This window comes from Rutidosis leptorrhynchoides, chromosome 6, assembly GCF_046630445.1.
Source record: "Rutidosis leptorrhynchoides isolate AG116_Rl617_1_P2 chromosome 6, CSIRO_AGI_Rlap_v1, whole genome shotgun sequence".
In the NCBI taxonomy this organism is placed as follows: domain Eukaryota; kingdom Viridiplantae; phylum Streptophyta; class Magnoliopsida; order Asterales; family Asteraceae; genus Rutidosis; species Rutidosis leptorrhynchoides.
This window is the reverse complement of record NC_092338.1, coordinates 343,717,892-343,733,843: the sequence shown is the minus strand read 5'-3', so window position 1 is coordinate 343,733,843 and position 15,952 is coordinate 343,717,892. Positions and strand designations below refer to the sequence as shown.

Below are 15,952 nucleotides of genomic sequence, written 5' to 3'. Positions count from 1 at the left end.
TGAAATCAACGCACATGCGCCACGTCACGTTGGCTTTCTTGACTAGCACCGGGTTAGCTACCCAGGTTTGGTAGCGAACCTCCCTCAATATGTTGGCGTCAACAAGCTTTTACACCTCGTTGTGCAGAAACGCGCTACGTTCCGGTGCCATTCCCCTCTTTTTCTGCCGTACCGCCGTTATGCTTGGATTTGCATTTAAGCGGTGTTCAGCTACCTCCCTTGGAACTCCTGTCATGTCTGACTCTTGCCAAGCAAAAACATCGGCATTGTTAGATAGCAGCTCGCATAGGGCACTCTTAGTTTCCTCCGAAAGGGTGTTACCGATCTTAATGACTTTCTCGGGAAATGTATGATTGATTACGACACCACCCTCTTGCTTAATAGGTGCCGGCTGGAAGACCGGTTGACTGACATCAGCGTAGACTTGGGCACGGTCTGAAAATAAAGTTGCTACGCCTGCCCTTGTGGGGAACTTCAACATACCGTGAACCGTAGAAGGTATGGCACTCAACTCCTGAAGCGCCATCCGTCCTAGAATCACATTATACTTAGATTGGCTACGAACCACTACATATGTTAATTGCATGGTACGGGATCGGTGGTCATCTCCTAGCGTTACGTCAATATTAACACGTCCCAAGGGCCAAGTTGTTTCGCTAGTGAATCCCGCAATGGAGTGCAACGGGGGCTTGACCTTATCCCTTACGTCCTGTGGTAACTGCAAAAAACAATGTTCATAGATAACGTCCACAACGCTACCCGTATCATATAAATACGTGATACCCGGCAGCGTCCAATTGTTGTGGTGACTGTTAACGGTAGGTCTGTTAGGCAGACTTTTCAAAATGCCGGGAACGTGATTGGTGCGCATTCCCATTCCTCCAGCGCTTCGGCCTTCCTTACGTGACCCGAATGCCACATCTGAATCATGTGAATGTGCTTTTCAGGTGCTTTATCTTTCCCTTTCTGCCATGCGAACCTCCTAGTTGCGGATCCTCCTTTATTCGAGGGTTTCAAGTGGTTGAACTCCCCTAATTTAAGCCTTTCGATAATGACTTTTTTCAGTTCACGTCAGTCACCAACGTCATGTCCTTTGTCTTCGTGGAAGATGCAATATTGCATCTCGTCCACCGCGAAACGTGGTTTCATAGGCTTGGGTGGCGGGAAGTCTTTGCTTATCTCCTCTGTTGCCAAAATTTCCTTAGGAGTTTTGGATAGCGACTTTATTAAACTCTCTTCCTCAGGTGACAACATCTTAGAACCGTAACGTTCGTATGGGCGGTAGTTGTGGAGGTTGCCGGACTTATGACTGGAACGTCCATAACCTCCGTCGCTATTACTGCCGCTACCCTTATAGCTACTGTTCGCGTGCCCCTTACCGTTACCTTTGTCATCTTTATCATTGTTATCCGTTGTCCTGTGTTCACCAATGGCTGTGTCGGCGAACTCTTCTGACCGCACGTAGTCTTTCACCATCTTTACCGCCTCAACGTATGTTTTCGGTAACTTTCGCCGCATCGCCTTTACCAAGGACAAATGCCTAACCTGACAGATTGCCATGATGTATGCAGAAATTTGCTGCGATTCCGGCAAGTCTGGAATTTTCTGACACTCTGCCGTGACGCGGGAGGTAAAACTCATCAAATACTCGTGTGACCTCATCTTGATGATGTGCGCGTCCAAATGGGTCAACTCTGTACGTTTAAAATTCTCGAAGCATTGCACAAACTTGGTCCTGAGGTCCGTGAAGCTAGTGATACTTAACGCGGGTAGATTGGCAAACCACTCCCGCGCCACGGCCTGAAGTTGTCCCGAAAACATGTGGCATGCCGTCGGGTTATCCCAATGTTGCATCTTGACAGCGTGTTCAAATTGCTGCAAAAAGTCTTCCGGATCCGAGCTTCCGTCGTACATCCCTAGCGTGAGAGGGGTAGTGAGGACGGCGGGCAGCAGATGGGTAGCTATTTCTCTGGTAAACTTTTCCGACGTCGCTGAAACCTCGAATGACCGCTTGACGTTGTCCCCCATCATAGCGTACCAGTTATTCAGCATGTTGTCCGCCACGTCAGGCTGCTCGACCTGAGCACTCATGGATTCTGGCGCAGCTAGAATCAAATTCTCAATTAAGTCCTTGCGTGCCTCCTCCCGGGTTTTGCTAGAACCTTTACCGGTCTCCGACGTCGAACGTGTAGTTTTACGGAGTGGCGCTTTGGACATACCGGTAGGCCTTTCAGCGCCTTTGGGCATGAGTGAGGGTAAAATGAATCCCCCCTTTGCCAAGAAGCGTATGGCTTCCTCGCCGTTAATGGGTTTGAGCTGATGTACGTTTTCCTCTTGGGTTTCCGTCTCTTCTGAGTCACGCTGATCAGTTTCCTTCTCGTCATCATCGAACTGCAACCGAGTGCCCTTAATGGAATCATTTGGAGTTTCATAAGTGCTATCGTCATTAGGTTTGAAGGAGTCATATGGGTCTTTGCCAGTGTTGGTAGTGGGTGGTGGGTTGGAACCTTCTGTCATCTTGTTATGAAAGCGTTGATCAATCGGGTCACACGGATGGCGCCAAATGATCAAATCAAAATTGTTCGGTTCGAGTGCAAGTAAATTAAAAAGAGAAATTAACCTTTGGAAGGGGTTCCTTCAGTTAAAGGGATATGGATGTGGTGGTGTTGTTTGTCTTTTGCCGAGCCTCCAAGGTAAGCTACAAAAGAAGATTAGTATGTACGAGTTGATCGATGAGTTGATTAGCCTTCAAATGAGGCCTGGAGATGCTATTTATAGATTGATAAATGACGGTTATACATGATAGCCATTATAATAGCACCCACGATCTGTAACTGCCACTAGAACCTCCTAATCATGCCTACAACCTTCTCCACGTTCTCCACGTTCCTGGAATGAAGGGATATAGTCCAGTTCATCAATACCCAGTCAACCTTGTTAGTACGGAACGCTACCAGTCGCGTAAGGTTGAATTGAATACGCTAAGCTTAACCGTTTAGCTGGTCATCACGTTGTTTCACGTGATACAGCTTTAGGTTTTCTTCGGGCTTATGTGCTAGACGTCGTGCATTGCACGTAACTAGGCACGTGACGGGGCATGGCGTGACGTTCGTCATTAGAAGCCGTGGAATAGAAATCTTATTTTCTCTCTACTTTCCTTGATTCATTTGTGGCTATTCGTTCCATTCATCGTGTTCATGTAGATCTAGGACCAACATGTTAAACACTACTAGGCTGAGTGAGAATATCCAATCTTCTACACTTGTTAACCAACTGCTAGTGGGCATGAGATATGCTCTTTCGATAGTATCCAGTTAAACAATGTTGGGCCAAATGTTGGTCATACTCTAAAAGCCCAAACGACTCCTAATGGGTCTCCACCCATCCAGATTACAAGCCCAGTCCTAGAATATAAACCTTGTCGACATGTAGAGTCTGAAACTCCTAAAAGTAATTTCGAATCAAGCTCGGATGTTTCGGTCACTATAACCGTTTGCCCTGAATTGCCCAAATCAACCTTCTTCGACCAAATTGATGTTGATTGTCCTCCACGCTTTCCAACTATCACTCGATATATTCATGAGCGTCCCCAAGTTAATACTCAAAAGAATATCGCCGCTAAGGATCAAACCACGGATCTGTAGATCCTATAGATGATCGCCCCAATGTTAATAACGCCAATTGTTGAAATATCTCAGACTTTGTTAACTCTATTCAATCTTTTCAACCTACAACTTAAACTGAAAAGCCACAAGAACCCAAACCTACCCTAGCGACGTCTAATACTAGTAAAACATACGGTTCTAAGGCTAGTGATAAAGGCCCAATGGTAATCAACTCAAAGCTGAAGAGATAGCAAACAACTCTTAGTGTTTATATCAATTATGTTTCAAGATCTTGTTTATCATATTACTTTGAAGATCTTGTCTATGAAATTTGTATAAAGATCTTGTTTATTACGTTAGTGTTTAGATCTGATTAGATGATATGGTAATTGTTGTTTTTGTAAAAGTAGTAACAACTGGTTGTACAAATGAAATGTACAACTTGTATGGTTTAAGTGCATTAAGTAGTTGTATAAATGCATTAAAAGTTGTAATTTATGCCTTTCGAAAAGAAAAAAAAAAAAGTTGTAATTTATTGATGTTCATGTGTTTTTGTCTTATAGATGAAAGGGGAAATTTTTCCAACTACATATATACTTTATGTAATGTGTTAGTTACTATTTTAATGTGTTCAACTTCAAATATTGATTAAATTACTACAATTTTACATATACAAACTTATTAACAAGAGATCTAAGGACTTACGTTGACATAATTTAATACTCTCACCGTCACATTTTACTTGTCTATTTTACTATTGAAATTATCTACTTGTAAAAACTAACTATAAACACTAATGTATCAAAACATACGACTCTAATGATTCTCTTAGACCACAACCTTTGGGTACCATCACATTTTGCATGAGTTTACGAAAAAATTACATAGATAATCTGATACAGTCAAAGATAGTCAACCACTCAACCCTGAAGTCAACATTAAAGCCAACACTAGCAGACCTCAGCGTGTAAAGTTGCTGCCTAAACGTTGGTGACTAAACGTCTAAACGATTACCAGATATCTAGAAGATGAACGAGCTGTTAAAGTTGTTAATTATTGTTACATAATAGGACACGTGTCAATACAGGATTAGAATAGTCGTTAGTAGTGAACACCTAGCGATTACTCATTGTTGTATATGTTTATTTTGTATCTTTGTAAAGATTCATTCTACTCGATCATTAAAATTGTTACAATTCAAAGGAGATCTTTGGCCGTTTTGAATAAGGTCATAACATTATCCTGATATTTTTACACTATTACTAGTCAGCCCCTACACTTAAACCTTTTTTTTTAATGAGCAAAGTATTTTTTCCTTGTGCAAGAGACTTTATAGAGACTGAAATGCCTATAATCAATATCCGGCTCGCTTTATTTCTCAATCATACTTGGTGTAACTATTATCAATAAACAAACTATAAATTTTCCGGCAAGAACTACATTAAGCGAGCCAGCTGGCAAAATGACTCCCAACCCAGTCCACCACCCGACCCGTTTATACACCTCTAACCACGACCCATGATATGTTGAGCTATGCAGTCACAGAGCAATACATCACGAATACATGAAACAAGATGCAATTTGCAAAAGAGTAGACAAATATATATTGAACATTTCAAACAAACAATGGTCCAATAAATCAAACAGTGCCGATTCACATAGTTGCCATCTTTTTTCAGGGCACCCAAATCATTAAAATGTCATCGATCAAATTTCAAATATCACAACATTCTTACGATTGATTCGTTTTGATCGACCGCTAGAAAAAAGTACCTTCTGGGGGTTGAACAAGTTTGCGATTTTGGGGAGTTGCCATTTCTTTCTTCAACCGAATCAATATGTCTTCCATTGTGTACTCTCTTTGCCAGTTCCCCAGTATCCCGAACTTCTTTGGTTCCACCTTTAAACATAAAAAAAAATAGTCTTTTTGAACAAACAAAATCTTTTTCGGTATAAACCCATTATCCGATACTCGAAAATGTTTACGCATGAATAAAGATAAATCAAATACAACATGAGTTTGTAGTACATAGTGTTTGAATAAGCCTTCGCAGTCTGAAGTGGCAATAATTACAGATGAGATGTTTGATATAAACTTATTGTGGAGATGGTGAAAAAAAGGTAATCCGACCCTCTGGCGGCTCCACACCGACCGGTCCCACGGCCAACATGTGAGAGGAAAATCGCGTAACCCATGCTTAAAGGGACATGGGGCAGGGATTGAACCCCATAACCACCGCGGTATGCTGCATGTCCCACAACCACTAGGCTACCATCGCAGGGAGTATTGTGGAGATGGTAGTAAAGTAGCTAAAGTTACAATCAGTGTTGTAAAACTCCCCGATTAATGCCGACTACTCCCCGAGTAGTCCTTTGTAGGTACTGACCGAGCCAATTTTCCAAAATCCAAGTAACTAATCCGTCAAGACGGTCAATGGGTCAAAATTGGATTTAGTTGGTAAATATTGAATTTAATCAGTCAAAATTGGTCAAAGTCAATATTGGTCAACATTTTAATATGAATCTAAATTAGAATTATGGAGTTTTTGAACAAATAAAGATTATGTTTATGTTTCTAGAAAATCATGTTAACATTTATGTTTATGGATTTATTGTATATTTACAGGTATAATTTTGAAATCTATTATTTAAAAAATGTATAAAATGTCCAATCCTTTGCCGATTACTCCCTCAAAAGTCTCGATCAAGTAATCCAGAGTAGCGATTTTCGCCACCTTGGATACAGTAACCATATTATCAGTTTTAAAACACGACAATGCAAAGCTAACAAGATAGATGGGCAAAAACATATCAGGATTCAGGAATTAAACATTTACGCAAAAATATGTAAAAGCCACACGAGTGAAGAACATGAAGCAAGTAGATAGTAGCAAAGGAATATAGTATTACCACTCCGGTTTCATGGTTGACACAAGTCATGTTAACCCGTGAATGAAAACGAACGGTGGGAGCCTTCTCTGGATAATCTTTGTCACAAAATAGCTTCAACTGATAAATGCGGCCTTCGTGTACAGACTGAAACCTCAATAGAAATAATTTATCAGACATTTTTATTAGGCTTAATTAGCTCGTACAAAACTAATTATTTGATCAGCATAATAACAAGCAGAATCTACTCATATAAACAGTTAAAACTGATTGTTACAACCTATAGACACAACAATTAGATGATGATTTTCAAAAAACACATATACAAACACCAGCTAAAAACGCCTAAAAATGTAGTAAGAAGGAAACCATCAAGCTACAAGAACGGGAAAAAAAACGTACATTATGCGGCCCAATGATGGTGCCGGTCCACGACCGCATGTAAATATCATCACCGTCATCCATTCCATAACTCACAGTCCCATCTCCAATACCTTTCTCGCCGCGTTCGAGTTCCTCCAACAATCTAAAATTTCTAGGCACTGCAAAAAAAAAAAAAAAAAAAAAAAAAATAAAATAAAATAAAATCAAATACTTAAAAAGACCAACATCATTATATCTAACAACCATAAGTTGTATGCATACACAGGATCCAAAATATCATATAATTGTAACAACAAATCTGCAAAAATCATTTCAATTAAACAGTTAAAACTCGGATGCATATGAAGTCTAATTCAGATGCACTGCATTTAAGTTCATGCGGTTGTTAGATCAAGGTCAACAGTGCAATATTCATTCTTAATTTTTATAGAACCTAAAGAACATAAACTAGCCAAAATTAGGGTTATTGACCTAGGGTTTACTGTCGTACTTAATATTAATAGTTAGAAACACAAATTAAAGAATTAAAGTTGAAAGATTAGTACAGCAATTAAAGATCTGGGTAAAATAAACGAACAAATTAGAATAAGGTTAATTTTGGAACAATAGAAAAAGTAAAAAAAAAATGAAACTTACCGACTACACTCGATCCACCTGAACCTAACGTCATGAATTTGATTGTACAAAAGGGTTGAATTTGGGTTTGATTTAGATATCAGAAGATTTAATGGAGAAAAAATTCGAATAAGAGGAGAAATGGGATGATGTGGATGGGGAATAAAGATGAACGGAAATTGCTCAATCGGCCCAAAAAGATAAAATAAAGGGGTGTTTTTACAAATTTATTACCCCTTATTTCGTTTTATTCTATTTTGTTTAGGTGTAACTAGTCCGGACCGGCCCGCGTGATTCGGCGTGAACTTTCGACTGGAGTATTCATATTTAACGCAGTTTTATTTACAGAAGGGAAAACGGGCCATCTATTATGCGTCGTTGTTGGTGTCGTCGTCTTTAGTGTTTTTTAAAATCTGTCCGGTTCGAACGTAGTTAGTTTCGTTTTGTTGATAAAATTATTTCGAGCCTAATGATGCTGGCGAAAATATTTAATTTGCGGCGAGCAGGAAGATTCGGGCTGTCGTTGTGTTTAGGGTTTTTTTTTTTAAAAAGTGTCAGTTTCGAACGTAGTTAGTATCGTTTTGTTCATAAAATTATTTCGAGTCTGACGCTGCTCTCGAAAAAATTTAACACGTGCCGAGCGGGAAGATAAAGGTTGTCGTTGTGTTTAGCGTTTTTTTGATAAGTGTCCGTTTCGCGTGTAGTTAGTTCCGTTTGGGTCGTAAGATTTTTCCGAGTTGAATGGTGGTCTCTGAAAAATTTAACTCGCACCCAGCGAGAAGATAGGGCCCGTTATAAAGTCGGGTGGAATAAGTTTCTTATATTTTAATTAAATTATATATTTACAATATTTACCCCTTAAAAAGTGTAAATTTGAGGGACCGTTGTGGAAATATAGGCAAAGTTGAGGGACCATTTGTAATGTGAGCGCAAACTAAAAACTACAATCAAGTATAACTATAACTACAACATTTCTTGTCTCTTTTAGTATATAAGGTTTATTTATAACTAAAACTACAACATTTCTTGTCTCTTTTAGTGTATAAGGTTAATTAATAATTAATAATTAATAATTAATTAATAATAATAATAATAATTAATAATTATTTCACAGATCTACTAAATAATTATATATTTTTTTTCTTTCAATATATGCTATATAATCAGAAAAATACTATTATAAACTGTGTACTTTGAAAAAGTGTGTTAATATAAATAAAAGGTGACATGTTACCTGCTAGATCAGTTAAACTGATATTTGTCATTTTTGAGCAGACTTGGAACCATCAGCTTTTCATCGACACCATCTTTGAGCAAAAACACCAAAAACGCATTTGAATAGAAATCGTGCTAGAAAAAATGCACCAACAGTGATATCAGAGTGTAAGACGTCTTCATCATCGATCCAAGCTTTGATTTCGTGTTTTAATTGTTCAAAATCAGTTTTAGATCTCGTATTTGACTTTTATTGACTTTTTTGGTGTTTTAAAGATCTAGAACGGATTATACAAAACTAAAATTCAGAAAGTTTCTAAATAAATTCTTGATTCTGCCTGCAAATGTTTAGAGCCTAATTCCCTTTATTGATAGAGATATCAGTTTTTTTTAGTTCGAAAAAACCCAAACTGAAATCGATTGTGTTTGTGTTTTTGAGATCGTTTTCTGAAAGACTAAAATGGAGAATTGTTAGGAATCACTCGAGGTTCGTTTCTGCAAATTTTGATGTCTTAATTTGCAGTTTTGAAGCACTTTCGACACCAACCACCACAAAAACACCATTATCAAGTCATTCGTAACACACTTTATTATGTTAACAAGTTAACTTAATTTACATTAACACTTGTTTTCAAAGTACATAGCCTACAATAGTATTTTTCTGAGTATATAACCTACATTAGAACAAAAAATATATATATATAGCTATTTGGTAGCATTAACCCTTATTCTAAGTACAATAAACTAATACGGTTCTTAGTTTTTTTCACTCTATATGAAAAGTAACTCATTTATACACAAATTTACGCTATCATTTTCAACTATCTTTTTACAGCTCAAAATTCTTTTAATTTGAAAGGAGACTTTTTTATAAACAAAATTAGACGAACACAACTCCAATTATTCAACAACCTACACAACATGAATACAAATCAAACACTTAAATACAGCATATTAATCTGGAACTTATCACTCGAGACACATTATGATAATTAAAACCGTGATTATAGCGACCAAAACTACGTGAAACCTACGAGACTACATTTGAGGATGACAATTTATCATGTCAATCAAATAATAATATTTTCGAAACTCGCAATACACTGCTTTTCAAGATATGTTACTGATAAAGTTTGACATTTGACCACCTATAAATATACCAAAACTCCGACCACTAAGTTATTTGTTAATTATAAAAAAGCTAAAATATCCATTGAACTTTTCGAGCCTTACTAAATGATTAAATTTTTAATTTCAATAACGTAAATACATTTACTTTATATAAAATAATTATTACGTATGTTAAAGAAAATAAACATACAGAGATATATCTACTTTTACAAACAAACAAAATAAGTAAAGAAAAAGAAAAGAAATCCTATTTAAATAGTGTAATATTTTTCTTTTTTTATGATAAAGTAGTTAATGTAAAACTTAAAATTTAAAATTAAAATAAAAGATCACTTCAACACACATAAATATACAATAACACATAACACATATTATATATAATAACTTTGTATAAAACTCTATAAAATCCTCTAAAAAATATATCCGAGTTAATAGAAAGTAGAAACATCTTTAAAATTTTGTCAAATACTACAAAAAAAAAAAAAAAAAAAAAAAAAAAAAAAAAAAGTCAATACTCGCGAGACGAAACCACCATTATCTTGTGAATCACCTTAACTAAACTGTCATATTTGTGCAAATATGAATTTATTTTCTAGTTGGAATAGTTTGATCGATCGTTTCAGGAGTAGATTTTTCATGTGAAAAGCACGTATGTTATCAATTGGTGGAAGGTTAACTTTTTATAAAATCAGTTCTTGAGAGTTTGGAGATATATTACCTTTCCATCTTTAGATGCCCGAAAAAAGTATCACACGAATTAGAAAGGATTCGATGTAGTTTTTTTTTTTGTAGTGAAACTGACACGAGACGTAGGGCATGGATCAAATGGGATTTAATCCTTAATTCTTTTGATAATGGTGGGTTAAATATAGGAAGTTTGGAATCCTTTAACTCAGTGTTGGTATTCAAATGGATCTGGAAAATGCATAATCCATTGAATGCTTTCTGGAAGAAGGTAATTAGTTCTATTCACGGTTCGCATGCTTGTTTGATTGGTAATTTTCAAGGTAAGAGAGTTGTATGGGTCAATATGGTTTGATTGTTTATTAAATCTCAATCTTTGAATCTCATTCCCTTAAATGATATAAGGCGTAAATAAGCAATGGTAGAACCATTAGATTTTGGATCAGTAATTGGTTGGATGGAGTGTAAAGATCGTATAGCCCAAACACTATGTCCTGCAATATAAGCCCAAGAGTTCATCCTTTTCTAAAACCAATTGGTGATAGAAGGACTTTCCCTTAGACTTATATACATACATTTGTTTTGTCCCATGACCGATGTGGGACTTTGATTTGTACCCCCAACAAACCTCCCCTCAAACCCAAGTCCATCTGGGCCTCCCCTCTAACGATAGTCCGAATCCAACATTTACCGCCGCCAACTCGGAACTCTCAACCTGGTGGGAGGACAGGGAGATTTCGATACAAGGCTTCCAGGATCAACTCATCGTGCCAGGGTCGCTCCACGTCGCTGCGTGCGCTCAGGGGTGCGCCCACTGTGCTGTCCACCACATCGGGGCTATAGCCTAGCTCTGATACCATTTGTAAAGATCGTATAGCCCAAACACTATGTCCTGCAATATAAGCCTAAGAGTCCATCCTTTTCTAAAACCAATTGGTGATAGAGGGACTTTCCCTTAGACTTATATACATACATTCGTTTTGTTACATGACCGATGTGGGACTTTGGTTTGTACCCCCAACATGGAGGTCCTCTGTGCTCAAGATTCAACCGGTTATTTAACTTAGCTTTGGAACCAAATATTTTTATCTGTGATAAACTTCGTAATGGTGTATGGGATGGAACTGGAATCGCTCAGAAGTTAAAGGTTGGAGTGTGCTGGTGCATTATCTGAATTGAAGTCTCTTATTGATCATGTTTCTTTAAATGAAAAAGGAGGACTCTTTTTGGTGGGTTATTGGTAACAAAGAGGTGTACTACATTGCTGATATAAGACAATTTTTGGATTCAAGAAGGCTTCCATTTAATGTTGCTGCAACAAGATGGGTCAAGACTTTGCCAATCAAGATCAATGTATTCCTTTGGAGATTGTCTTTGAACCGATTGCGTTCTCGTTTGAATTTGTTTAATTGAGGCATTGAGATCTCGAAATTGGAGTGTGTAAGTTGTTCATACTCATTAGAAACATTAGATCATCTCATGTTGTCATGTGTTATTGCTAGAGATTTGTGGCACAAATAAAAATTTTGGATCGACATGAGTTTACCTTCTTTTAACACTTCGGCTGAATGGATCACTTGGTTTGATACATGAGTTGAACATTCGATTTTAAAGATGAGACTTCATACTATCATGGGATGCTTTTATTGGGTTATTTGGAGAATGGAGTGGTGTTTTCAGATTCAAAACTTAAAATGGGTGATCTTTTTTATGGGTTCGGAATTATTCTTATTTGTGGTTGTTTCATAGAAGTAATGATAAACTTAGTTGGACAGATTGGCTTGTAAAGCCATTGTAATCTTTTTATTCTCCACTAATTACTTGCTAAATGTGACGACCCGGGAATTTTCGATTAAATTTAAACTTAATCTTTATATGATTTCGATACGATAAGCAAAGTATGTAATGATGAGTCTTGAAAATTTTGAAACAATGTTCATATATTCAATTGACCTTCGACTGCTCTCGACGATTCACGAACCATCATGCTTAAATAAATATGTAAATAAATAAATAAATAAATAAATATATATATATATATATATATATATATATATATATATATATAAACGTAAGTGTATATAAAATATGTTGAATTAATAAAATACACTTTAAGGTACTGAATTATAATGTAAAATAATATACAGAATAATTAAGTATTATTAAAATAAATAAATAAATAAATATATATATATATATATATATATATATATATATATATATATATATATATATATATATATATATATATATGACTCTTAATAGTAATTAGGAATATAGGGTAATATATATATTGTATAAATAATAAATATTCAGCATATATTATCACGTAATATATATAACAATAATAATTAAAGGTAACTACAAGCTAAAAATATATCTGTTATAATATTATTACTATTACTTTTATTATTATTAATATCAAATCGTAAATTCTTACTATTATTATTATTATTATTATTATTATTATTATTATTATTATTATTATTATTATTATTATTATTTATATAATTATTGGTATTATATTTATTAAGTTATTCATTAATATTAATTATATAATTCATAAATGGTACAATTCAGTTCCCAGTTGCTATCAATCTTTTGTTTCTATCTCTGGAACTGGTTACAACTTGATTCGATCACAAATACAAGAGAACAAATTCTGTTAGCCATTTCAATCGAGATCTATTCTTTTATATTATTTTTTTTACTGAATGAGTAATTATTTATCCCCAATCAGTTATATGTCGATTACAATTTACAATACGAATCTTTTATATTCAAAATAACTGTTAGAACACGTACCAAATCACACTATATAAATTACCATCTGTAAACGAGAGTTGGAAAAGAGAAAAAAAATAAAAAAATAAAAACCCAGTCGTTATGCTCTGTACTCCATAAATTATTCAAAACATCGAAATTAAATCCCATTTCAAAATCTATCAATGCTATTGTGTTAGGAATCATCTAGTTCATCTTTCTGCAAGTTTTCGATTTCCAATTTCATTGATTGATTTTGAATTCTTGAAGTCAAAGTTAAAATCAAAAAGTCAAAAGACTGATTTATGAAGAAATTCGAATTCGTTTTGAGTCTTTTGTAAAAATTGATGATCCTAAAAGTTTATAGGAGTCATTTGGAACACAATTCATGTTATAAGAATTATCTAAAACGTTTGTGAACTCAAAATCGAATATTGAGTTCATATGTTTCTTAGCATGAACAGCTTCTGTTCTTTTTATTATAAATTTTTTTTATTTGTTAATCCAAGACAAACACAATTTTGGTCGGTTGTTTTAAAGTTTCAAAACGTAATCCAAATATTGAATTCATACTTTGATTGGGTAACTGGTTGACTAAGTTATTCAGAAGAAGAAGAAGAAAATTAAAACAGTAAAAGTAGATGTTATATATAATTAAAATGGGATTAAATCAGAAAACATATTTGGTTCAGCTAGTTTGTGCATGTGACGGGTTAGCGAGAGGTCGCGGGTTCGAGTCCCGGCAGTGACATATTTTTCTTTATCCAATTACTTGAGGTAGTTTATTATTATCATCATTATTATTATTATTATAATTATTATTATTATTATGATTATTATTATTATTATTATTATTATCATTATAATTATTATGAGTATTATTATTATTGATATTGTTAGTGTTATAATTATTATTATTACTAAAGCAAGGTTATATTTATAAGTATTAGAATTATAATTATTATTAGTAATAATATGATTATGTATTACGAACATTAGTTATTAGTATTATCAGCGTTACGAATACAAGTATTAGTAACATTTATAAATTTTATTGTTATTATTAACAAAAGTATTATTAATTAAGATTACCACTAATGATAAGATTGTATAATTATTATAATTATTATCAAGTGTTAGGTATTATTATCAAAATCATTATTTCCAATTATCATTACTATTAAATTATTCACTTTATGAAGAACTACTATTATTATCATTATTATGAGATTTATTATAAACATTTTTATTAATATTATCATATATAGAATTATTAATACTATTAACATTATCATTAATATTAGTACTATCATTATTATTATTGTCATCACTTAAAATATTATCTTAAAATACTACTTTAACAAATAAATGGTATTTATATAAATATATATTTAATACATATTACATAACAAAAATTTAATATCTTTTTATGTACAAAATGAATATATGAAAAATATATATATTTAAAACAAAAAGGATGTAACTAATAAAATTATATATATATATATATATATATATATATATATATATATATATATATATATATATATATATATATATATTTGTTTGATTACAAATATATGTGTTAACAAATATACAAATGATATAGGTTCGTGAATCCGAGGTCAACCCTGCATTGTTCAATATAGTCATATGTATTTTTACTACAAAATACATTATGGTGAGTTTCATTTGCTCCATTTTTTATTGCTTTTACAATATATATTTTTGGGCTGAGAATACATGCACCGCTTTTATAAATGCTTTACGAAATAGAGACAAGTGATTAAAAATAATATTCTGCGGATTGATGTGCTAGGTAATTTAGTTATATGTTATAAGAACATGTAAGCGCGAATCCTAAAGATAGATCTATCGGGCTTAACACCCCCATCCAGTAGGCTGCACTAGACATAAGAGCTAGTAGGCGGATGTTTAGTACTTCGAGGATTATTTATACACTTGCGAGTATACGTATCCATCTTTGCGAAGATGACTTATTATATTATTGTTAAGGTTGGTTACTGAGGCCTCATGATAGTTATAGCTAAGGGGTATAAAATACTATTAAATTTTAGCAGAAAATACTATTAAATACTATACAATTTTACACAAGATATTTATTTATTTATAGAATGGATATACTTAAACCTTGCTACAACACTTATAGGCAGTGTCCCTAATCGTACAGTAGTGTAGTTTTTAGTAAGTCCGGTTCGTTCCACAGGGAAAATCTTTAAACAAAGCTTAACGCTATATTAGTTTACTTTTATAAAAATACAAATATATATATATATAAGTAATATTATTATTATAAAGGGGAGGTTTTTACCGTTTAATGACCGGTTTGTCGATTTTAAAACTTTAGTCGCAGTTAAAACCAAATGTAAAAAAAATAAATACAAGACTTAATTTAAAGAGTAAAGTAAATAACGATAATGAAATTGCGATAAATAAAAGTGCGATAAAATAAACTTGCGATAATTAAAAAGTACGATAATTAAAAGTGCAATTAAATGCAATAACAATAAATAAAAGTGCGATAATTAGAAGTGCAATTAAATATAAAATAAAGGAAATTAAATATGAAATAAAAGAATTATGCTTATTTAAACTTCCGTAATCATGATGTTTGACGTGTTGATTTTAGTTTTATGCCCATGGGT

The 15,952-nt window shown here is 34.0% G+C and overlaps 2 protein-coding genes across 2 annotated transcripts; both read right to left on the bottom strand.

Annotated features, from left to right (window-relative positions):
• Positions 1-109: 109 nt before the first annotated feature.
• LOC139854757 (uncharacterized) lies at positions 110-877 on the bottom strand. The gene has a single exon (XM_071844041.1). The coding sequence runs from the start codon at positions 875-877 to the stop codon at positions 110-112; it is 768 nt and encodes a 255-aa protein (XP_071700142.1).
• A 4,312-nt stretch (positions 878-5,189) lies between these two features.
• LOC139851774 (ubiquitin-conjugating enzyme E2 variant 1D-like) lies at positions 5,190-7,669 on the bottom strand. Its single transcript, XM_071840935.1, has 4 exons — positions 7,515-7,669; positions 6,897-7,036; positions 6,516-6,641; positions 5,190-5,505 (listed from the first exon to the last, which is right to left on the bottom strand). Exons 1-4 carry the CDS (start codon positions 7,546-7,548, stop codon positions 5,365-5,367), a joined length of 441 nt encoding a protein of 146 aa, XP_071697036.1. The 5' UTR covers positions 7,549-7,669; the 3' UTR covers positions 5,190-5,364.
• Between the last annotated feature and the right edge of the window lie 8,283 nt (positions 7,670-15,952).